Here is a 25550-nt window from a genome sequence, read left to right on the forward strand (position 1 = left end):
CTAAGTAATAAGTCATTGAGTCTGTAGTAGGAGATAAAAAATAACATTATTTTAGTCAAAGTTTAATCACTTACGGACTTCTTTCACAACCTGGGGCTCTCTGCATCAGCTGTGTGCTTGGCCAGCAAGTGGTATTTAAGACTCGACGTACTCCGGTGGTAACTCCGTTCACATTGACAGTAAACACAAATAACTTTAGTCTCGACCAGAGAACCATCTAGCAGGGCTTTGAGGCTGAACTTGCCATTTAAAACACCCTTTTTTTTTATCCATTTCTGCTCACGGAGGTTTGTTTCTGCATGCTTTCCACAACATTACCGCTGCATCGCTTCCTGATTTCACAAACTACGGGGCGGGCGGAGGGTCATAATAATAGAACGCACGTGTGTTAATCGCGCGTCAAAATAAATAGTGGAATTAAAGGGAAAGTGCGTTTCTGTAACGGCCCTAATCACGACACATGAACGTGTGTTGAAATAAGCAATTTCAAGCTTCGTATTTCACTCTGTGATACCTGTGGAGTAGCTTAGCATCATTTACAGTTTCAAAGACAACTCTCACACTGGTGCTCTGTGCAGGCCCTCACACAGCCTCTGCCTAAAACCACTCAGTCAGCTCTGTCCCTTTAAGAAACCCCGCCTCTACAAGCCCGCTTTCTTCTGATTGGCCAGCTCTCCAAAGCCTGCGGTAGAAAGTGTGAAACAGCATAACACCGCCTCTTTAAAAAAAAGAAGAAGAAACAAGTCGATTCATGTTGTCAACAAGTAGTTTTATTATAAATACATGTTTTTAGCTTAATTGTCTCAAACTATTTTACGTTTAACATCGTGTGTTTGAGTCAGACGCTGCGGAAAAAATGTGTTAATCTGTTTAAAAATAGCCCTTCACTAGACTAGTATAAAACATCTCCTGCTTTCACCACCACATTATACTCTAATCTGTTTTACTGCGAAATTTTCTTTGTGCAAATATTAATAATAAAACCCAGACTGTTTCTATGGTCGGCAGTGCTTTTTATGCCTACCGATAACATCAGATAACATGGTTGTGATTTCTTTTCATATCAATTAAATAATTCTCTACTAATACATACAGTTCTGTAATAAAAACAGGTGTTGTTAAAACGTTCTCTCTGTAGTCTCAGTCAGCTTTGCCAGCAAGCACGTGGTTGTCATCATGAACACATTCATGAACATGATGATTGACAAAGCAGAGAGCTGTCCAGCACAAGCCTGAATGATTCGTCCACTGAGACGTCACGGCGGCAACAACTGGCCAGGATGAGTTCAGATTCTACATTTGTGCGTTGTCGGTCTCCGGCCGGGTGTGAAACATCTACTCTGCTTTGTTGTCCATTTCAGTCAGAACAGAGTAGCACACCTTCTGAATCAGCAAGCCAGATTTAGCTAAAGGAGGAGGAGACAGGAGCATTTATTATCAGCCTGAATCCAGCTGAAAACACAAGCGCAATTTAAACTACAAGTACTCTACAGCCTTATATTAGGCTATACTTCAGGCTCAAGTAGTTTGAGACCCTTGAATGAATAAAGATAATTTTTTTAATGTATGAAAACAAAGAGAGAATCCTGTGTCTCTTACCAATGGCACGCCGTACCCACATTGGCCTCTTAGTGGCTGGAGTGTAGCAGCACAGGAAGTAAACGGGCACACCTGACAGGGCGATGCCGATGCCGATAAGGGAGTTGATGGTGTCACTGTAGAGCGGCACCACCACCAGGAAGACGGTGAGTAAACAGAAAACGATGGGGTAGAAGAGGCTGAGCTGAGGGAGGGAAAGAGGAAAACAAGATGAGACCAGGGTCAGAATTACCTCATGTTTTTTTTTTATTTAACAGTCTGTCAAAAAAAGTTGTTCAAAATCTTTGGTAGCTCTAAACGGAGCTGCACACGTCTCATAAATTGCCTCTAGTGATGTCACTTGAGTCAGTGTGGTTTAACTGATGTTTGAAGACAACAAAAATCTGACGACGTTAAAGTTAGAATAAAGTTTCCTGTACCTCTGTAAGCTGCTACTAATCTTTGTTTCAGGCTAACAAGCTACATTAGCTGCTACTAGCGTACCTAAATCTCTGATTAAACTAGCCGGAGCCAAGCTGCATTGTGGGTAATTTAACAAAGATAATTGGAATGAAAAAAAGACAATATATCTTTGTTTCTGCTGAACTTTTTTTTCCATCCTTTTTTTAAAGATATAATCTCAAAGATTTATAGTCTTCTTCATCTATCGCCCAATGAGGTAACACAATGGTGACTGAGCCTATGGCCCACTGATGAAAGCCTTTGCATTTGCAGTATTACAGACTGGGTGTCTGTGGCGACATTCGCAGAAAAAAAGCAGCGCCCAGTTAGTGACGTGTTTTCCATCAGCCAGCAGTGGTTGGTCTGCCAGAGAGGGTAGGCGGAGCTAAGCGGCTGTTTTTCCGCTCTCTGCAAGTGTTGCGAGTAAACAGTTATCTACTATGGCTGAACAAACAAAGAAAAGATGGATGACTACAGATACAACTTCAACAATAAGTGAAAATCCAAAGAAGAAGAAACAAACTCGACGCTCAGATGAAGCAAACAGTCTGAAAAGGAAAGCGACCGTCAGCCAGAAAAATCAAAAGTTACAACCGTTAGAAAGGGAGCCAACTGTGGACGTCTGATTATCTGGGAAGTGTGCTCCCATAAGTATAATTTATCGCCATTTGGTAGTTTCAACGAGAACAGAACTGAAATCTTTGAGATTATATCTTTAAAAGAGGCCATCACAAGTCGAACACTGTTACAGGAGTGAAATGCTACCTAGCTAGCAATGTAGTGCAGTAGAAGTGTGTTACCTTGAGTGGTCTCTTTCTGTCAGGCTGCTTCCACCGCAGGTACAGTTGCCCCAAAATGGACAAACCAACAAAGAACCAGTAGCTGAAGCTGTAGTAGTTGATGAGCCTGAAAACGTCTTCTACGCACAGGTATATTAAAGCCATTAAGCCCTGCAGAGACGTACAAGAAACACTTTAAGTACAACTACAACAGAGGTTTTTTTAAAAGATGCAAAAGTGGGTTGAAAAAACAAATTTAAAGACAATAAGACAACGGGATGGTTGACTGACGTTGAATAGCAGGGCGGGGACGGGAGTGAAGCGGTAGACATGGATCATGCACAGGTAGTCGGGCAAGTGACCCTCTCTGGAGCCGACGAAAAACAGCCTTCAAAGACAAAAGATATGCAACAGAGTGGTGATGAATGATAAACAAAGGATGTGATGGCAAAAAAAATAAAAAATCATATTCAAATGTAACCCTTCACCTGGAGGAAGCCAGGATTGAGGCGTTGAGTCCTCCGAAGCAGGAAAGAGCTACAGCGAAGGGAATAGTCCAGTTCATCACACCAAACACCTGGTCTGCAAACGTCTAGAAAAAAAAGGTAGAATCACGTAAAGCTCGGTTGACTATAAAGTCAAAGTAAAGTGATTTATGCGAGTGATAATGCCCTTCAAGGTGTCTATTATCAGGAATGTATTAACCGTCCGACCTGCTGCTACCGTGGAGTCCTGATAATGAACACCTCCAAGAGCATTATCCTACTTATACCATGGTCAGTTGCCTGCTAGCCAGCTATCAGCCAAAAAAGCTAACGGTATGCTAGCATGATTAAAATGTAACAACAGTGCGTACAGTTCACATAAAGTATATATAATTTGACAGCACGTTTAACCACAAAACTAGCTAGCTAACCAGCGATGTCATTGTCCCCAAAGCCACAATAACACTTGCTACTTCCAGCAGCCCGTTGTAGCAAGTTGTCACTTCATGTTAGCATACATTGTTAACGGAAGCTTTGACCGCGTATCTTTTGCTATGGTTACTCATTTTAGATACAGGCTGCTATGTAGCGACCGCTTTCAATTAGAAAGATGAACAAACTATTCCACCGGATGTACTTAGAAGGTGTTCATTTGACCGTAATCACACAGCAGCCATCTTTCTCTGTCATTACGCTCAGGGCAGAAAGCTTAATATTGTTGTACCGCTGTGTTCTAATTTCGGGGATCTGATTAATCATTATCATTTCAGTGAAACAGTGAAAATCTTGACGGAAATCTGGCCGAATTTCCAGTTTAAACCTGGTGGCTACGGTCAGACAACAGCTCACGTTAGCATTTAGCCAAATTCTAGCTAATGTTACTGTTAGCTAGAACGTGACTGAAAGGTAATACTGTTTGGTAGTGCTAAATAATACGATAAGAAAGGCCTAAATTCCCAGAATGTTAGCTAGGAATGAAGGTTACTTGCTAGCAAATCTAGTGTTAGCTGGGAACTGGTTGAATGCTAATGTTAGCTGTTGTCTCTTGGTAGCTAACGGCTTACTGACTATCTTGTTTTACTTTGAAATAAGGCCAGATGTCCCTCCGGATTTTCACTATCAATTCTCTTTTCAGTTGCTCATTAATCTGGAAGCGGTGAAGTGATAAGATTTACGACCTGTAACACTTTACAACTTTCTAACAGCATTGGAGCTTCCCACCTTGAGGAAAATGGCTGAGTAATCAATTTACATCATACAGCCAATCAGAATCGAGTATTTACCCAGACTATGGTATATTGCAGCTTATATGCACTTACCACAGCTACAGCATCACTGACTAAGATGCTATTCATGGGCAGGATGGTGTAGTAGGCCACGTTGGTCAGAATGTAGATCACCGTCACTATGGGCATGGAAATGGCGATGGCGAGCGGCAGGTTCCTGCAGTTCACACAAACAAACAGCAGGGGGAAGCAGCAGAGATGAGATACAGAGCATGTAATGACTTCCTCAGGAGTCTCTGGTCAACAGCAGATCAACCTCGTGTGTGAGGGGAGGATGGGGATTTTGATAAGGTGTGTGTGTGCGTGTTGGGGGTGTGGGGGGTGGATGTTTGTCACTTAATCTGCCTGGGAACTCTGGGAGAGCGTGTGAGCCAGTCACATGTGTGGTCTTCAGTGCTGGAATGTAACTAAGTACATTTACTCGATACTTAAGTGCAAAAAGGAATATTTCTTCTAATCCGGAAAGAAAGTGTACTTTTTACTCAGCTTCAGCTCTAGTTACCTTTCCGACTCTTCACACCCTGTCGCTTCAGTGGAACCATGTATCTCCAAATGTGGTATTATTTTCTGATAAAGGGAAGGATTAGGTGTTTCTTCATTTGGAACTAATACCTGGTTGGATTAGCTTGAAAAATGCATCGTGGAAAACAGAGCTCATGAATACTGTTGACTTCTCAGAGACACTCTGTTCTCACTCGACAGGAACAAACAAATATGATGCACACATGCAGTTAAAAACGTCATGTGTACGAGTAAAACTCCAACACAGAACATAGTACTGCACACTTTACTACTTTAATGTTACATAAGTAAGGCTTTGCATACAGGACTTTTTCTGCTGCTTTCACCGGAAGGATCTACTTCAACCATGTGTGAACAACAGTAAAAACATCCACACACGCACATGTGCTGCGGTCTAACGTGCTTCCTGATGTGTGGTTTCCTGAGGATCACAACAGACTGATTTATTTTCTTTCCCGTGTCACTTCGTCAGAATGTACCATTTACTACTTCATGACACAATGGTGATGGAGCCTATGGCTCACTGATGAAAGCCTTTGCATTTGCAGTATATAGTATTATTACAGAATCCCAAGCAGCGCCCAGTTAGTGACGCGTTTTCCATCAGCCAGCAGTGGTTGGTCTGCCAGAGAGGGTAGGCGGAGCTAAGCGGCTGCTTTTCCGGTCTCTGCAAGTGTTGCGAGTAAACAGTAATCTACTATGGCTGAACAAACAAAGAAAAGATGGACGACTACAGATACAACTTCAAAAATAAGTGAAACAAACTCGACGCTCAGATGAAGCAAACAGTCTGAAAAGGAAAGCGACCGTCAGCCAGGAAAATCAAGAGTTACAACCGGAGCCAACCGTGGACGTCACACATGCAGCACTGTCTGCAACACCCGCAGTTACCGTGTATTGCCATAGGTGCCGCCAAAGAGAACCAAACTGAGCTCTTCGAGATTATAACTTTAAGTTTATAATGTTTTTATCAGATGTATGTTGTTCATGTTTACAGCCTTGTACAAAAACGGCTGTAGTCTCAACCAACACCTACACAGGAAGTTACTTCATGATGAGCTAGAAGACGTAAGATGGTAAAATAATGGCAAAAAAGAATGGTCAAATGTTTCTTGTTGCAGCTGTATTACAGCTACTACGTTTTACAACGTACTTTCATCTGATGTGATGCATTTGGACAAGACAAGAGGAAACTAGCAGCACTCTCAACACTCTCAAATCGACTCGACCCCCTCACCTCTCTGGGTTCTTGATCTCCTCTGTGACGAAGTTGAGGGTGTCCCATCCAGAGTAGGAGAACAGAGCCGAGTACAGAGCCAGAGCGAGGTCTCCTGGATCCTGAGAGGAGCCCTCAAAGAGGCCTTCAAAGTTCTGCGTGTGACCTGGAAAACACCAACACAATTGTGAGATGAAATTACCTGGAGCATCAGCTTCCTTATCTCACGACAGAGGTAGGAGGAAGGAAGGAGAGGGGTTAGCACCTTGTCCGATCTTCACCAGGCCTGTGATGATGACAGCGATGAGGGCGATGACTTTGGCGTAGGTGAAGAAGTCCTGGACCCTGGTGCCCCACTTCACGTAGGCACAGTTCACGAAGGTCAGCAAACCTGTGAGAAAGCAGCCACACATAAATACACAATTATACTCATACACACACACGCAGAACAAACGGTGTGAGCGGGTGACATTTGCTCTGTTAACTCTTGAGTGTGTGCCAGCGTGTTTCTGTGTCAGAGTATGACGGCCTTAAGGAAACGCTGCTGCTGACTCAAGCGGAGCGGCCTGTTGTTTTTCAGATGAGGAAACAGCTGAGTGCAGCACATACAACCTCACACACACACAGGTACAGTCTCAGAAGCCAGAGCTACAAAGGATCCAAAGGCCGTGTTTATTTCCAGATTTTGGTTTGAACATTTCTGCCGTATGACCCAGATTCTGGAAGAAGGAAAAAGTGGTTTCAACTGCTTCTTTATCTCTCTCACCGCCTTCGCTTTGAGCAGCACTGATGTTCTTGGGAAACATGTTTTCGTGCTTCACTCTGCGACTTATCTCCCCTTATCAGCACATGATCCTGTAGCTCATAAAAGTGTGGATAGTAGAAGTGAACGAGCCATTAAGGAGTGATTTTCAAAATAAATCACACTTCCTGTCGTTCGTAGTCTGTAATTCCTGTCAAAAACCTCTCGAGGTAAAAGCAAAAACATTTTATTTTGAAAAGCTTCACCAGTTCACCGTTATCCTCAACATCACCCAGACACTCAAGGATGAGTCCAAACAGGATTACATCAAAGCCCTCTCCTCCACATGGACCACCGGTGTGACACAGTGAGGGGACGAATCACAACACTATCGTCTTCCACCTCAGTGACAGGTAAGGGATCATAATAAGCCCGCTCCCGACAGGAGGTCCGGGCAAACACAACAAAAACACAACGCCCCGGACGGAGTGAAGGAGGGGGAGGCTCCGCCAAACAGAAGTAAAGGAGTGGTGTGTTGACAGTGAAAGGTTAGACGGGTGGGAGGTGTGAGATCGGGCTGACTGGCAGTGGAGGTCGAATGTGGTCCACAGGTGGAGTGTAATGGAGATCCTCAATAACTCATTGAGGGGCTCCCTGGCTGTGAGCTCACGTGTAAGAGGGAAGTTTGATATCCAGGACGTTCCTGCTGAAGCTGTTATTTACAGGTGATTTCACTGGTAAACAAACGCATCAACAGATTTCTTCTCCCCCTGATTTTATTTTTTCCAGATGACACAAGATAGTGTGTTTGGAGTGTGGGGTTACATCATCTCTCTCGCACAGAAGAGGCAGTCTAGTCCGTTATCCAGATATCCCATGGCTACATTGAAAGCCCTTAAAGAGGCAGTATTACGCTGACACATTTTAACACATATATATATATATAATGTTACAATGTTGGATTTCCAGACTAAACGTGGGTGAAGTTTCAAATCTGTAGGTGAAAGTATGTTGGAGTAATCCCCAGGCCTCTCAGCTCAGGCTGCAGGCTGCTTTGAACGCCAGGTTTTACACTGTTTTTTCTACATGCTGCACTTTGTGACATCACAAAGTGCAATTCAATTTTTATATTTTATTTTAAAAATAAAAAATAGAAATAAAAATATATTTTTATTCCTATATTTCTATTTTTATTTTTATTTATTAAACTTTTTTTTTCCTCTTACTTCATGCTTTCCTTTATATGGATCTGTGCAACATGGGTTACGTGCAATACATGTTTGTGGTCTTGTTGGTATGTACTCTTGTCTACATGTGGATTGTGTTGGTTTCTATTGTCTTTAATTTACTGATCCTACTGTATTGGGAGCAAAGTGTGTGCAGCATTGGAGTCCAAGACACATTTCCTTAAGGGGACAATAAAGTGTATCGTATATGACAATAAACTTCTTGAATCTTGTAGGGGCGGGCTTTCTTAAAGGGACAGAGCTGACAGAGTCGTTTCAGGCAGAGGCTGTGCGAGGGCCTGCACAGAGCACCAGTGTGAGAAAAATTAGGAGTTTTTTTAACTGTTGATTATGCTAAGCTCAGCACAGGAGGAGCAGAGTGAAATATGAAGCTTGAAATTAGCATAATACCCCCCCTTTAATATTGGCTGTTCCCAGAGGCTCCCTCACAGTATCCATGTAACACAGGGATGTCAAGGGATGTGTCAAAGGTTTAGTTAATAAAACAATTGCAAGAAAAGTTAAAAGTACTTTACTTTGTTTGGTACTAAGCCGACATTTTTTTTTACCATTAAAAAGTTATTTTGCCAAAATTCTTAAATAATACAGTCAGTCAAATGTCTGACTTAACTACGTCGTGATCATGAGATCTAAAGTAGAGATAGACCGATATGGTTTTTTCAGGGCCGATACTGATTATTAGTAGTCAAGGAGGCCGATTACCGATATTTGAAGCCGATATTCATTTGCAGTAAAAAATATTGGCGTCAAAATTTTGAATTATACAAACTCCAATGCCTTTAAGCATATGCATCAGAGCCAAAATAACCCAGTTTCAAATTGATCTCTTATCGGCCGGCGGATAAAATAAGTAAATAAATAAATAAATAAAAGGCAGATGCCGATATGCGTCAAAATACCGAATATCGGCGCCGATAATCTAAAGTATGATACAGCTAGAATAAATGTTGCGTTATTAAGCCAAATCTTGAGATAATAAGTCATAAATGTGGCACAAAAAGTAAAATAAGAGTAAAGAGTAAGCCTATAGTTTGACTTAATTAGTTAAAACTTATTAACTTCATTTTTACTTTAATAACTTAACGTTTTTTCCTTTTTTTTCTAGCATTTTTAACTTTTTTTTTTTAAATTTTTCAGTCCAAAATGTTCTTCCGTACAAAATGGACTTTTCAAGCTAACACATATTTAAGGAAATTCAGGGAATAAAAAGTGTTAAAATAAACTAAACCTAACAATAACAGAATCAGTAAATAGTTATTTTATTCTCAACTAAAACTGACGACAAAATGAGGTCTCATATCATCCTTTCAGAGCAGCAGAGGCCCTGTTTCCCAGCCTCTGCCTCCCGCAGAGAGAAAGTGTTTTACTGTTAGGAAGCTTATTAGTTTAGTTATGAGCCTGCCTCCTGTGCTGAGCTGTCAGTAGCCTGTTAGCCTCTCAGGTCAGAGTCTCCCTGCAGGACTTTACCTCACAGCTATCAGCCCTCCTGCTCCGAGCGCTGCTTATCGGTGCATGCCTCGAGTGTGCGTGAGCGTGTATTCCAGTGTGTCTTCATGCACGCATTCCTTTTAGGCGGGTGGGCGGATGAGGGAGTGATATTTATTGCAAAATAGGCGCAATATGTATCTTGAATTTCAGGGCTTGTCTGCAGGATATCACATTAAAAAGCTCTTTTTCAGTCGTTGGTTACTTGTTTTATTGCCTGGTTGCCTGAGTGTTGGTATTTCTGTTGCCACGGTGAGCACTTTTGTGAATTATTGTTTGTTTGATTAAATCAGTTTGTCAGCTTTGCTCTTTTGGAGCCTCTCCTCTCATTGTGTTCGGGTAACCTTGGCTATCTGGGGCGCATCCTTACTCTAAGGTCACCCCTGAATTTATGAATCGCTTCCTGCTTTTCCCACAGATAAAACGTTGTGACTCAGTGCTCATGTGCAGGACAGCATGCTGAGATTTCTTAACCTGTGTTTTTTTCCATTAGTCTTCTTTAAATTTTAAACCCCTCCACTTCCTCTTTCGTGCGATTTCGGTGAGTTTTTCAGCCTCAGACCTGCTGACCGAAGCAGTAGCGTCACCAATTTTCACTTCTCTTGTCTGTACCGCTCACGTGTTGCGGGACAAACTGTGGCTGCTATAGACATCGCAATTGCCTCACTGACTCGCACACATGCACACAGACTCACACTCCAGATGTGTACTTACATATACAAGCAGCCGCCAGCAGCCTATTGGCCACATACGGGGCTATACAGGTGGGGAAGATGGGCTGCACCATGTAGTTGGAGAAGGTGATGGCGATGACGGCCTGGCTGGTCGGCTCAATGATCAGCAGCGACGTCCACAGCCGAATGAAGGCCATGAAGCCCCCGAAGGCCTCCAGGATGTAGGCGTAGGACGCCCCCGACTTGGTGATGGTGGTCCCCAGCTCGGCGTAGCACAGCGCCCCGAACACGGAGAAGATCCCCCCGATGGTCCACACCACCAGGGAGAGGCCGTAGGAGGCGCTGTGGATGAGGACGCCCTTGGGGGAGACGAAGATCCCCGAGCCGATCATGTTCCCCACGATGAGGCAGACCCCGTTCAGGAGGGAGATCTCCTTCTTCAGCTTCATGGACTCCCCGGCGTCTTCAGACTTCGCCGACTTGGGGCCGCCATTGGTCGCTTCTTGTGTCGGGGCGGGGCTGTAGGAGGCCATTGTTCGTGTTTTTGGCGGTTTATTAAGTTATCTAGTAGGACAGTTTAAAAATTCCCTCAGAAGAGTCACAAATTAAGAGTTTTGTGCGACTGAAGACTTAAACTTCTCTGTGATGCTCTCCTGCCATCTGTGGAGGAAACACAGGTCATATTAGGGATGCTGGTACAATGGCAACAGAAAATACCTGCGTCGTTTCAATCCGCTCCAAATCCAGTCAAACAAGAACATTTTCACATGCCACGAGCGCTAATGTGGACACACAAAAAGAAATCACATAATACCACACGAGTGTGCACGCTGTCGGCTATGAGAGCAGGTTTGTGGATATGAGAGCCATTAGTCTGCACAGCAAATGGCCTTTTAAGGTTGAGTGTATTGACACAGAGAGGAGCAAACATGCCTGAAAACACTGGCTCTTCATTAGTAACCACACGTGGAGCCGAGGTAGAATTACTGACAGAGACAGAAACACACATTTTGACTCAGAGCAGCCCAGAAATCTGCCCACACACACTCACACACACACGCACACACACACACACACACACACACACACACACACACACACACACACACACGCGCGCAAAGTTTGAGAGTGAGAGTCAGCACAGTGGTCGGTCACATGTTTGCCAAAGTTCATCATCCTCAGCATGAGTGAATAGTGATGATGAGACAGACACGTCCTCTGCTAGATTAAAAACAGCCTTAAATTGGATGAAATGTTAATGGAGTTTTGAATGAGAGAGGGCACACGACAAGACCAAGATTTCAGTGACGCTACACTAAGATTTTTAAAGAACAATTGTTAGTTTGCCACACTGAAATGAAATTTAAGGGTTACTTAAGGGTAAAATATGTTTAAGAATTACGTGAAAGACTATCTGCGAGTTTTTCTACCTTCTAGTTCAACCCATGTTTCAACATTGACCTTCCTGCAAGACAAGCTTCAATAAGTAAATATCACTCTGTTAATGCACAAATAACTTCAAAACTGCCTTAAATTTTAAAAACTGTTAATGGGGTTTTGAATGAGAGAGGGCATGCTAACTCAAGGCCAAGATTTCAGTGATATGGCTTCAATCGAATTAGGCCCAAATGCAGACAGCCTTAAATTGACTAAATGCTTATGGAGTTTTGAAGGACACAGTCGTGGCAAAGATTTCAGTGGCATGGTACTTTTAAAGAAACATGATGTGTGCCAGCTGACAGGAAATTTGTTTTCATTTTTGGGTTGATTTAAGTTGTGCTAGCATACAAAATATATTTGCTTTAACATCAAAAATGTTTCTGCATCAAAAACACTTTCTGCAACTTTTCCTTATTTCTAGCTGACAAGTTTTAACCTGCCTGACGGGCTTCAATCAGTAAATATGTCTCTGCTATTGGATAAATCACTTCTTTTAATTTTAATAAATGTTAATGGGGTTTTGAATGAGAAGGGAAACGCTACATCCAAGATTTCCAAGAGATTTCAGTGATATGGGATAAAGATTATTAGGGACATATTGTTTGCCTGCTGAGTTGAAATGTGTTTTCATTTCAAAAACATTTTTAAGACAATTTAAAGATGAAAGACGTCTAAGAAATAAGAATACATCAGCTTTAAAAGTGTAACATTAGATTAAGCCGTAGTTTCAAGGTGATTTCAAAGACTGTCTGAAACTTTTCCTTCCTTCTGGCTGACCTCAAATTTTAACCTTCACCTTCCCCCCCGACTGGATTCAATCAGTTAACGCCACTCTGCAACGTTGCACTTTGAAAAAGGGCTTAAATTTGATTAAATGTTAATGGGGTTTTGAATGAGCAGGGGTAGGCTATGTTAAGGCCAAGATTTCACTGATATGGGATTAAGATTTTCAGGAAAAAGTGTGAGCCTGCTGCATTGAAACGTGTTTTCATTAATGACGACAGACGTCGATGAAATAAGAATATATTTGCTTTAAATTGTAATATTAGATTTAGCCGAACTTTCAAGGTGATTTCAAAGACTTTCCGTAACTTTTCCTTCCTTCTGCTGAACTTTTAACCTTCACCTTCCTGCGTGACTGTCTCCAATCATGTATGGCCATTCTGCAACTGTGTAAATCACTTTGAAAACAGGCCTTACATTTGATTAAATGTTAATGAGGTTTTGAATGAGAAGGGGAGAGCTACGTTAAGGCCAAGACTTCAGGGATGTTACACGAAGGTTTTAAAGAAAATCAGAGCTGGAGTGTGTCTTCATCTCTTATTTTTAACCTGTTTCAAAGACTGTCTTTAAGTTGTCTGAACCCAAAGTTTAAACCAGGCGACTTTTCACCTTCAAATCACGCTGTTTAAAGGATATCTTGATGAGCCGACCAATAACAGTGACTTAGACTGTTGGAAAATAGAGGTTAGAAAAGCAAACAAAAATCCAGATAGAAAACACAATGAGGTGTATAGACGTACAAATTGATCCAAAGATAGTGAACAGGAGACACAAAATACGTCATTCAGTGTTGGAGATACAGAAGAGACTCAGGCAGAGGAAGGATTAGACGCGAATATGAAAGAAGGAAGGATGTGCAGAGGAGGTAAGAGGGACTGAAAATCTCAGATACCTTCAGGCGGCAGCAGCAGCAGCAGCACGTGGGTTCACACACTGCAGAAGGAAGAAGAAGGGACGGTAGATTGAGTGTTCCTGTATGTGATCAAACGCCTGCTGCAGACACTGGGAGGCGAGGCTCTTACAGAAAGAGAGAGCAAGGTCCAAAAACTGCTGATAAGTAGTCCTTCGTGTGTTGGTTTCCTCAAGGTTACATCCTGGATCCTCTTTATTCCTCTTTTTTTCTTATCATGAAGATTATTTCATGTGAATTTGAGTTATATCTTACGTAAGATTACATCGAGAGACCAGGTGGTGCTTGGCTACTACCTGTCCTTTGACCCCTATAAACACTTTAATTTGATCATCTAAAATATGATCAGGCTAAATCTAGCTCGCTTAAAGGGCTTGTTTGATTTGATTACAAGTGCTAAACTACAATAAACGCACACGTGGGTGGACGTTACAGCTTAATCATACACAGTTTGTGTTGCAAACTTCACTGTGACTTGTAACAGTTGTCACCTGCTTCAAATATAAAACACAGCCTCGTTGAAGGAACAGCTGTTTTAGGAAGACTCACCTTCTCGTGATGTTTTTCGGCTCCGTTTGTGACCAAAAGTAACGTCTTATTTCGTGTTCCTCTTTCCACGCGCGCGCTCCAATTCTTCTGTCACGGTGTCAGAGCCAATGAGAAGCGTCCTCGGGCGTTTTGCTGCTCTGTCTCTGTTTCCTTTTGGTGCGGCTCTGCTCTTCGCGTGTGTTCAGCATCGCATGAAGTTGTGGCTTTTAAGCACTTCTGGTTTCTGGCGCTTTACAACCAAGGAAACGAGTCCGAAGTGGGAGGGGGCTGATTGTGCCCCTTGAGTGAGTTTCGCTGTGTAATGAATGAAATGCTAAATGTTATCATCAAAGGTAGAGGAAGCGTTCTATTACCGGAAGTCCTTTGATTAATGTAATAATGCAATTAACAGCAAGGCACTGATTTGAAGGATTTTTTTATATTGTATTTTTTACACATATCATCTTATACAGATAAAATGCAATAAATATATTAAAATACACACTCAAAGCCCACACGGTGATTATAGCGTGTCAATGTAGATGAATGAAAGAAAGCAGTCTGCATTCATACATGAAATATAAAGTCTTGAAAGAGTGAAATCTGCCTCTAAATAAAACAAAACAAATATAAACAAGGGGGATTACTTAATGTTCGTTATTTCTGTGCTGGATAGACGACAGTAACGTTGTAACAATCATGTCAGTGTAAAAGAATGAGTTTGTTTTCTCTCGCTCATATGATGGGTGGCTAAATATTGGACGATAGCTCCCCCTTGTGGAGTTCAAAGATACTGACTTCAGAATACTGACAGATTTACAATCTCTTGTTTATATTTTTTGTGTGTTTCTAAAATCACAATATTAGAGTTTCAAAACTATATAAAGGTGGGAAATCACCCAAGGTTTGACTTAAAGAGTGTAAAAAGTCAGATTTAGTACACGCTTGCTAAACTGTTTGTAACAGTTGTACGCAGCTTTAATTATGTTTTTAATTTAAATCAATAAGTAGTAAGCAGTAATGTAACAGAAAATCAATAAAAACAATACAATCACCCCCACCCCGCAAAAAGAATGTAATAAATAAAAGAGGAAGCTGACAAACCGAGGAAACACGATCATGTAGCCTGTTTGTAATGAGGAAACACAGGAGGTTAAATAAAAGTGTTAAAAGTCTAAATAGCAAAATAAGAAAATAAATACATTTTAAAAAGCTTATAACACAATAAAAGATCATCAGGAATAATAAAATAGAATTAAACAATATTAAAAAATCGATTAAAATGTGAAATATATAAGAAAATAAAGATAAAAAATATATAACTTGATTAAAAAACTATAGATAATTACAATAAATACATTAAAATAAAATAAATAAAGTTACATAAGATAAAATAAAATGTAATTAAAGTAATTAAAATCCAGACTCAAAAGGTACGTCTAGAGTTTGCTCATTAAAGTATTTGTAGTATTTTCAGGAAGTAATATTTTTTTATTATTACTATTATATAATTATTATCTGTTTATACACGAGTGTATCCTGAGGGTTACAACAGGAGGAACTCTGTTGACATACATAAACAAACTCTTTAAGCTGCTTACAACTTCATTACGATGTGTTTGGTTTTAAATGATTTATAATGTTTATATATTCCTGTTAAAGATGTTAAAACGAAGAACAAACATTACTTGTTGTCTGCAGGCGGTCTCAGGATGAAGTCACAATCCAGCTGAATGTTCTGTAATGAGCAAAATCAACTGTATTAATGACCAATAAACACTTTCTTTGTCTCCCAAGCGAGTGTTGATCTTTATATGTCGCACACAACACGACCTTTAACACCACTGAGAACTTTTGTTCTCTCCACTGAAGATCATTGATGTTCACAGGAAGTTGATTAATGCTTATTGATTAGAGGTAAATGTGATTAAAGTCTGCGACTGTCACCATCCCATCACACCTGTGGACTTTTGTATTCACCTCCAGCTCCGTGTTTCTTCTTAAGATTGAAAACTATTAAAGTGACTTTTCTTTCTTTTTCTGTCTTTTTTTTGTTTTTGATTGAGACACGTCTCTTGTCGCCTACGAACGCATGTGGACAAACTTCTCACACATGGCTCTTTTCACTCCTTTTGTCCTCCTCTCTGCCCTGAGCATTCTTTGCCTTGGTTACTGGTGGTCATGGTTTCGAGAGCCCCTGTAGGCTAAAAAACTGGAGGGATTAAAGGCGGCCATTTTGGGGACAGCTGGGCCAGGTTGGTCCCTGTTGCCCCCTGTCCCGCTCCCAGTCACTTTGGGGGGAAGAGGGGTGGCATTGTGTGAGGATTAGAGCTTCCTGTGTGTCAGCTCATTACATGGGGTGGGAAGAGGGGTGGGGGAGAACAGGGGTGAGGGGGTGACGGGGGTGAGCAGAAAGAGTGAGGGAGAGAAATGAAAGAGAAAATGAAAGAGCGTATGACACAGAGAGGGGAGGGAAAGGCAGGGAGGGAGGGAGGGAGGGAGGTGGCGGCCTCTACAGCTGCACCCTCAATCACACTCATACAGGCTCTGATTATCCTTTTCACACATACACACACACACACACACACACAGAACTGGGGAACTGAAACATATTAAAAGACATTGAGGGCAAAAAAAAAGGCAGAATTAGGAGACAGCAAGCCCAGCGCCCCAGACAAAGGACCCCTCGATCCAGACACACAGAAAGCTGGAACAAACAAGCCAAAACTAACCAACAGCGTACATGCAGGCGCACAAAATAAGAGTCATGCACACAGAATACGTAAACAGATAAATTATTCAGAGAGACACAGGCCTACGCTGAACCAAGACAGAAAAAAACAAGAAAAAAACACACGTCTCCAATTCCGATCATCATTGTTTTATTTATCTTTTTTACATCACATGGGAGGCATGGGAACATAGTTTGTCGTCGCTACAAAAAAGGGTTTACAAAGGGAAAAGCAAAGCATACAAATACTAAACTGGGCAAAGCAGGAATGCAGTGAGCGTAGACAATTTCTGCAGGAGCAGAAAACTCTCAAGTGCTTTGAGAGAGGAGAGCAGGGGGAAGAGGAGGGGGAAGTTACAACGGACAGGGCTCATCCTAGTTAGACAACAAGAAAGCCCGTTTACAATCATCGGTAAGAATAAGGTCATCTGCTGGTAGCGAAGATTACAGCTACAAGTACAAGAATGTTCACGAAAGTACTGATAATCTAACACAATCATCGCCATCATTATAATAAACATCATCAGGGTTATCGTCATCGCTAACATGTTTCTATAAGTCGATGTTTCGGCAGCACAGGACTCAGTGCAACTCACAGTGCAACTCACAGTGCAACTCAGCACATCAGAAACATGCTTTCAGCAGCATGGCATCAAAGAAAAAGGACAGATGAAACTAACATAAAAAGGCATAAAATGTGCTGCAGCTCGTATTTACAAACGTCGGCCATTACTAATTTAGCCTGTTTTGGTATGGAGTTCATCTTGTAAAAATTCTGGACTGCCTCTTATTCAACTCAGCTTATACTGGTTGTTCAATATTGTACAGTATGTGCTTAAAAAAAAAGCGCAAACAATTAATTCTCATTTTGACATTGCTATGAAGTGTAAGATAAGGCCTCACTGTGGTCTTTGAAATACAAAAATACATCTCTAAAATACTACATTCACGTATCTCTCGTAACGTTGCTACAATACAAACTAGATCTATCTGCCTAATACAAAAGGTAAACATGAATTAGAATTAATGACTCTAGAAAACAAATCTATTAAAAAATACATTCCCTTGTCAGGACCCTTTAAAATGCTAACTCTTCTACACAGTAGTGTCCATAGGCTCGTCCGCCACGCTAGAAACAACACTGGCTGGCGGTGGATCTGTGCTGTCACCTTTCTCGGGAGATTTAGCCAATAGCTGCTCTTCTCCCGGCTGCTCCGGGTTTTTATTGGCTGAATGTGCACTGTGATCCTCTTCAATGTCATTGTCATTGGTTGGAGCTTTGGAGGGGGTATTGGTCATCGCTCCGGGGTGAGTTTTCATATGACCCTGTTGATGGACAACAGAATGGTTATTTACCCTCAAGTCTCTCATAACCGCTGAAATATGTTCCTGCTACAACAGCATCCTTGGCTCAAAAACAATGTAACATTATCTTACCTTAAGTCCACTCCGGCTGGCGTATGCCTTTCCACACTGTGAGCAGCTGTAGGGTTTGTCGGAGCGAGGAGCCTGGGTGTGCTGTTCTTTTGCTGGTACAGAAGACTCCGGGTCCGCTGCAGGCTTTTCTGGTGCACTGTTACCCTCCTCCATTTGAATGTTCCTCTCTGGTTCTGGATCCAAAACTGGCAAGGGCTCTCTGGGTGTGGTGGTGTCACTCTTGCCCTTGCTTTGGGCAGCATCTCTTTCTTGGGACTCCTCTGGTTTACTGCCATGGGCTTCTTCTGCTTCAGGGTTAGCTTTAGGGCTGGTAGGTGGAGTGAGTGCAGGTAGGGGGTTTGCAGCGATGGGTTTGGGGTTCGAATCAGGACTTATGGAGGGTTTGACATCATCTTTATTAACCCCTCTATGCAGCATATCATTTTCTACTCCAGACTTCGAAACACAGAGGGAAAGAGGTGTGTCCTCTGTATCTCCATTCACTGCTGAATGAGAACCGGCTAAGGGTGCTTTGAAAGGACTGGTGCTACCCGGGTCAGCACGGGTCTCTTCCTCAGAGTACACAGAGCCATTTATAGGGCTACCATTAGCTAGGGGTGTGTCTCCCAGATGCAGGGGGTCCTCAGCTCCTGCTGAGGGGGGGTTACGGGTCAGAGGTGGGCTTACACTGGATGTTGAGCCCTCTGATTCCTCCAGCTTCACAGAAGTAGCATCAGCAGCTGTGGATTGCTTAGAAGTAGACCCTGAGTTAAGAGCACCAATTGAGGACTTGGAGCTTGTTGTTAAGGCTAGTGGAAGGAGTTGTGGTGCTGACCCTGTGGAGTCATTCTCCTCAAAGGTGGCATTCTGGGTTTCTGGGCCATCTTCAGGAGGCATATCTTCGTCGGGTGGTATTTGCCCTCCTAGATGTAAGCGGATATGATGCTGAAGAACCAAGGCATTGGTGAACTTGCGTGGGCACAAGGGGCAGGAGTTCAAAGCACGGGAGTTGGCTGGTCTTGCACGGTGAGTGGCCAGGTGAGCCCTAAGACTGCCCTTTGTAGAGAAGGAACGACCACACAGCTTGCAAGGGAACGGGCGCTCTCCCAGATGTGTTGCCTGGTGCAGACGCAGAGCTCTTGGGCAACTGAGGACACGCAGACATACTCCACACTGATTAGCAGCCTGAGCGGTAGGCAGAGAAGGGGTAGTTGTGGTTGTTGTAGTGCCAGAACCTGATAATCCCTGGCTGCTCATCAGTCCAGCAGCATTGGCACTAGGGCTTAGGCCAAGAGCAGCCAACATTTCCCTGCGATAGGCACTGGAGGTGGTAGTCAGATCATGGCCATGTGTGTCCCCATTGGCTTCAGCAGGGGATTGTGAGGTGGTGGAAGAACCTCCATGTGGCTGCTTTTCAAGTTTCTGTACCAGGCGCTGCAACTTAGAGGTGTCCGAGGTCTGGGTAGAGGTGGTGGGAGAGGATGAAGAGGGGGAAGAAGTTGATGGTTTGGGGAAAGGTGGAAAGGGGAAGGGCAGCTGATGAGGCGAAGTGAGGTGGGAGGTGGATGGGTGGCCTGGGGGCCGGAGAAGTGCAAGGTGGTGAGGGGAGGTACCTCCAGGGAAGAGAATCTTGGGGAGGTGAGCCAGTTGGGAGTATGGGGAGGCCGTATGGAGGCTGGAGTGAGGAGGTGTGTTTTCATCAAAGCGCTGATGCTTTGCTCCTTTGAACTGGCTTCCCATGGAGGAGGAGGACGAAGAGGAAGATGGCAATCCAGTGCTAGATGCGCTGGCAGCAGATGAAGCCGAGGCTCTGTTCAGCTGTAGCAGTGAATGGGCTGTGGAGAGCAATGCCATGTCCACTGAGGGAGGAAGAGGTAGAGAGGAAGGCGAGGGCCGAGTGGATGCACCTGACAGGAATCCTAAAGCCATGTTCTCAGTCACCCCTGGAATGCTTCCTTTCACTCCATTAAATGGCTCGTCATCATCAGCACGCCGTTTTCTCCTTCTCTGGATAGCACCGGAAGCAGAGCCACTTTGTGTTTGCTCAGACAGCGCTGGGGGGAGCAGGGAGAGGGACAGCTCTGGGTTTTGCTCTCTGTGGCGCAGGAAATGGGCTTTGAGGTTCCCTCTGGTTGTAAAACGGCTCAAGCAGACTGGACACTGGTAAGGCCTTTCACCCGTATGTGACCTTAGATGGATCTGGAGGGATGAATCGCTGCTTAACACCTTTCCACAAAAACGGCACACATGTTGAGGGCGTCCTGATGAGGAGGCAGAGCCCAGGGAGGAGCTGGACTGGAGATCCAGGGAATGGCTGGTGGTAGGAAGGGGGGGAGTGGGGAAACTCATACCGTTGCTATGACCAAAGGAGGAGGTGTTGGATGATTTCTCATGGAGGTAGCGCGGTGGTAAGCCCAGTGACAAGGAGAGAGGGTGTAGTGAGGCGACAGAGGAGCTGATGGTAGATGCAATAGATGAGGAAGATAATGAGGAAGAGGTAGAGGAGGATGGAGCTCTGCTTCCATTGACATGTGAAGCACTTGATTTGGGAATGGATGACTGGGGGAAGAGGGAAGATGGAAGGCCAGTAAAAAGTGTTGATGCTGTGGTAACTGGTGTGGCAGTGGAGGGGTGTGTTGGTGACGATAATACTACTCCTGTAGACTTCTGGTTGTTGTCGGTACCACTTGCTTGTGTGTTATTATCTTGGCCAAAGACAGCCCCTCCAAGCCTTAGTACGTGCCTACAGATCTCCTCTGTTATCTGCATCTGGTGGATTTGCCTTTGCTGTAAAACTCTCAGCTCCTCTAGGAGTACTGCCAGTGTTGGCGGCACCTGGATCTGTCCCTGCTGCCCCGGAGAGCCAGAGGCCTGCTGGTGGCCTGGACTGGAGCTGTCGCGGTGAGCCGGCATACACTGAGAAGATGAGGAGGAGGAAGAGGAGGAGGAGGTAGTGGTGGTGGCTGAGCTGCCCATCGGAGGGGAGGTCATGGTGGAGTGAGAGTTTCCTTGGTGGGGCAGGCTGTGGGAACCAGAGGTTTGACCCAAGGGAGGAGGTGAGTGAGTCTGGGACGACAGTGAGGGGTGAGGGAAGTCTGGGGAGAGAGAAGAGTGGGTGTTCGGCAAGGAGGTGGTGAAGGGGGCAATGTGGCTGGGCCAGTGGGGAGGAGGCGAGCTCTCGCTGGGTAAGGAGGGCGCGTGGAGCCCACCAGGGGATGGGCGAGGGGCCAGAGGCGGCTGGCAGTCTTGAAGAGAGGTGGGGGATGAGGAGGAGGATCCTGATGAGGTCACTTCTGAGCCAAGAGACGTGGATGGAGACTTCATGCCCAGGTGTTCATCTGAGGATCGACAGGAAAAAAGGAGAAAACTTTTTTATTCTTTTGTTTCTTTGCAAAGACTTTTTTATGCAATATCCAGTCTTCATTATCAGCCCAGCCTCGGTATGTCAATTCATTTAAACTTTCTGCTTCATCTTAATTTCAATACTTCTGATTATTTTTTGAAAAGATAGTTTGCAAATGTATGTGCCAGCCAAATCCTGTGACGACTTGAAAAGAAATGCCTGAAAAGAAATGGACTTCAACAAAAAAATAAATAAACAAGTGGAAGATCCTCTGCAGTCTATGACTCTTTGTAATGTCTTGTCTCAATCTGTGCTCTCCGGAGCAAAACTCCTCAAACATCTTGCACACACAAAAAAGCTTACAGACCACCTTGCTGCTATGGCAACACATTTTAGAGGACAATGGGCATCACCAAGACAACCCATAACCCCTCTTAACCCACCCCCTCCCTACTGCAGTTACGTCTTTCATCTCCCCATTCACCCTTCCCCCCTTACGTCACAGGAGAGGTCAAGGGTCAGGCCACGCTAAGGGTTCTGGGCACTGTCCAGGCACTCTGATTGGTCAACTAATCTGACCTCTGCAGCTCAGGGGTCAAATTCTTTCAGAATCTTGAGCACAGAGTGAGAAAGAGTAAAAAGAAAAAGAAGGGGGGAGGGTAACAACAATGGAGAGACAAACTAACTATTCCCTCCTGGAGAGATATAGTGATGGAATGAAAGACTGTACCTCTGTGAAATTCCTTCCCTGTGACTTATCAACAAACCTGAACCTGCAGGAAACTGAAAACTAGCTCCTGGAGTAAACTCTTGTTTGTGGAAGTTTACCTGCAGGGAGACTTAAGGGCATTTGAAGATAAAACCAATTGCGACAAAGGACAAGTGCGAGAGCAATCTCTCTATCCCATCTGAATCCTTTTTCTCAACCATCGAAGTCCCCCCCCCCCCAAGTGTGTAGGGGTATACAGTCAATAGGACTGGGGGGCGAGAAAGAGGGAGAAAGAAAAGGGGGAGGGAAGTATTGAGAATGTGGAAAATGGGGGAAGAGGGGTGCATAAGAGAGAAAGGCATGGACTAAGAGTAAAAGACGAAGAGAATAGAAGGGTGGAAGATTAATCTTTACCAAAAACACTGCCTTCCCTTCCCCCCACCCATGCACCTTATTGTTAACAAATAAGAGAGTGCGCTATACTAATCAAAGACCTCCAGCAGTCAGCGCTGAGCAGCCTGTTGGTTTCCTTGAGGACGAACAGCACATGAAAATGGCCACAGATGTATGTTAGTTAATCCTACTCTATTCACTTCACAGGGACAAGTTTATTGGCCCCGACCAAAGTGCCTGAGGCCTCCATTTAGTGGGGCCCATTACAGTGAATGACAAAGCAGGAGGGGTTTCTTCAGTTGACAAACTTAGATCTTAAACTTTTTTGTCAGTTAAATCAGGTGCGTTTGTTGGAATTTGGCCATGCATAAATTTAAACAGAAACTCACACAGTAAATACACAACTCATGCAAATCTTAACCAAAACTTTTGCTTCTGTAAAGTCCTATGAAGACTTTAAGATAAAAAGGTCAATTCACCATGCAGCTCCATTAGGTTGCAGTGTGGTTGCCCTCTCTGGAGAAATTCAAACACAAAAACGCATGCAAACTCGTAAAGATGTTTTCTCACCGTGAGATAGCAGCCGTGGGCCCCCTGGATCCGCGTTAACGAGATGCTGGGGTCGCTTCTGCTTCCGGCGTGACATGATTCACGACGAGTCAGACAGAGGGGGGCATCAGTCGGTTGAATGACACTCGGCACGTTTTTGCGCACTTGGAAAGCGCTCCTGAAACCATCCAAGCATCTAAAGCTCAAAAGTTGGAAAGTCCGCAAGCATTGGGATGCGAAGGATATTTAAAATAACGCGAATGATGACTTCTAAACGTCAAAAAGTACAATAATAAAGCGTAGGTGTTTGGAAATCCGCAGGTCGGTCGCACCGTGTCATATGAAGCTGCAGTGAGTGCGTGTGTGGCTGTTTTCTAAAGTCTCCTCTCCCCCCAAAAACTTGTCCAATTTGCGCCCCTCCTCTCCCACTGCTGCCCCGCTGCATGCACATACAGAGAGCACACACACTCATACAAACACACGCCATACACACACACTAACACACACAGAACCACTCCTTGTTCTTCAGTGATATTTGCATTTCAATGGCGTGTAACACACAGCCTCCCTGGTTCTCTCTTTCTCTTTCTCCCCAGCTTTATTTTTTCTTTACACACTCTCGCAGCAGCTATAAACTTTCAATAAAACATGACAATTAGGTGTCAAAGCCGCTGGATCCCAAAACAACACATTTGAATTGATGTTAGAATTGTCTTTTTGTTACAGATAAATCTTTCCATGATCCTTAAAAAGAATAAAATCAGTGATGCAGTAACGTGTAAAAGAAGTCTAACAGGTGACTAATCAATCACGTGACATCTTTTTAGGACCCCAGGTGAACTGCATCTACTTTTTAACTCTGAGCAAGGCAGATAACAATGACATCATACTCGTATGATTGACTGGCAGGTGGTTTCCATCTTCATGTGTCAAAAAAAATCGTCTTCCCAGCGGTGTTATTGTAACGGACGACGAGTGATCAGGCGATATTTCTACCCTTTGTTTTCCATAGGGCCAATTATCAACCACAGTGCAGTGACTGGCTGTTTTGTGCAAGAGGGGCCACACAACCATTCCACATGCATGCATGTATTTCGTGTGTTATCACCAAGCGCATAATACCCCCCTCCTACTGCCCCCCCTCAAAAAAGCATCTTACACTGGAGCTCTATTTAAAAGGCAGAGAATAGATGGGAATCTTTGACAATGGCGTGCTGGACACAGTTGAGTGAGCATCTCCCCTCTCTCACTATGAACCCCCGGATCCACTGCTGCACAGCACAATGCCCCTCTTTCACCCCCCGCCTTTACTCCTGTACCACGTGGAGAAATGGATAAAAGAGAGAGAGAGAGAGAGAGAGAGGTGGGAGGTGGAGGAGGAGAAAGAGGAGGGGGGTATATTTAAGTAGGTGTCTCACATTATACATACATCCACACAGAGGCTGCGTAAGAAAATAGGGCGTAATTTGATTTGGGGGTAAATAACTGCCATGTTAACCTGAAGGATAACAGATTAGGCTGCTCAGTAAAACATATTCCCTCATTCAGGCTCATTTGCATCACAAGTGTCATATTCAGAGTGAATACAGACTTTTTACTCAAGTAAGTGGCATTAAAAAAACGGCATAAAGTTCTTAAGTATAATCAGCATATTAATACCAAAGCTAAAAGTACTCAATATGCAGAATTTTATAATAATATACACAATATTTTCTTTTTGTCTTTCAACCATAAATGTAACACTTTTAAGGTATGTTTTGGGACATTTTAAAAAATATTTGAAGGAAACGATTCAATATTGAACGGCAGAGATTTTGAGTTGAGATCAGCCAATCAGATTGCAGTATTCATTAAGCGTCACCTGCTGCCGCCTGCTGAGTGAAGGACTTAACTGGTGAACTATCGAATTAAAAGTCTAAATAACGGCTCAGCTACATTATTCTGTTAAAGTAAAGGTATTGGTTTAATTTTTAAAAATGGTTTTAAGAGTCAGAGTTGTTTTTTCTTTCAAAAGCAGCCGTTGAACAGAAAGAGGAAACAACAGTTTGGCTTGCTAATGCTAATATTTAACGGCAGTTTATATAGCATTAAGCTAGCTATGTACCGGTAAGCTAAACTGACATACATAGGCTACTGCTTCATTCAACCGTTGATTATACTTGGAGCGTTTATTAATTCTTTATCCAGCTTTAATAATTTAAAATAGATTACATATTAAATTTCAGTTAGTAAACCGTTTGAGATAACTTAAAGTTGTTAAATTGTTCTCATA

General features: G+C 43.4%; 2 protein-coding genes across 2 annotated transcripts; both read right to left on the minus strand.

Annotated features, from left to right (window-relative positions):
• Nucleotides 1-763: 763 nt before the first annotated feature.
• Nucleotides 764-14246, minus strand: slc7a7 (solute carrier family 7 member 7). Its single transcript, XM_069672247.1, has 10 exons — nt 14159-14246; nt 10517-11136; nt 6594-6719; nt 6350-6494; nt 4624-4747; nt 3308-3411; nt 3111-3207; nt 2841-2990; nt 1600-1783; nt 764-1406 (listed from the first exon to the last, which is right to left on the minus strand). The coding sequence occupies exons 2-10, from the start codon at nt 11007-11009 to the stop codon at nt 1336-1338; spliced, it is 1494 nt and encodes a 497-aa protein (XP_069528348.1). The 5' UTR covers nt 11010-11136; nt 14159-14246; the 3' UTR covers nt 764-1335.
• A 2763-nt stretch (nt 14247-17009) lies between these two features.
• On the minus strand, nt 17010-23567 carry LOC138600753 (sal-like protein 2). The gene is made up of 3 exons (XM_069672246.1): nt 23300-23567; nt 18306-21622; nt 17010-18194 (listed from the first exon to the last, which is right to left on the minus strand). Exons 1-3 carry the CDS (start codon nt 23373-23375, stop codon nt 17964-17966), a joined length of 3624 nt encoding a protein of 1207 aa, XP_069528347.1. The 5' UTR covers nt 23376-23567; the 3' UTR covers nt 17010-17963.
• Nucleotides 23568-25550: the final 1983 nt, after the last annotated feature.

The sequence above is a fragment of the Semicossyphus pulcher genome, unplaced genomic scaffold (genome assembly GCF_022749685.1).
Source record: "Semicossyphus pulcher isolate SPU_LCO1_2020_fin unplaced genomic scaffold, fSemPul1.0.p SCAF_21, whole genome shotgun sequence".
NCBI classification, from domain to species: domain Eukaryota; kingdom Metazoa; phylum Chordata; class Actinopteri; order Labriformes; family Labridae; genus Semicossyphus; species Semicossyphus pulcher.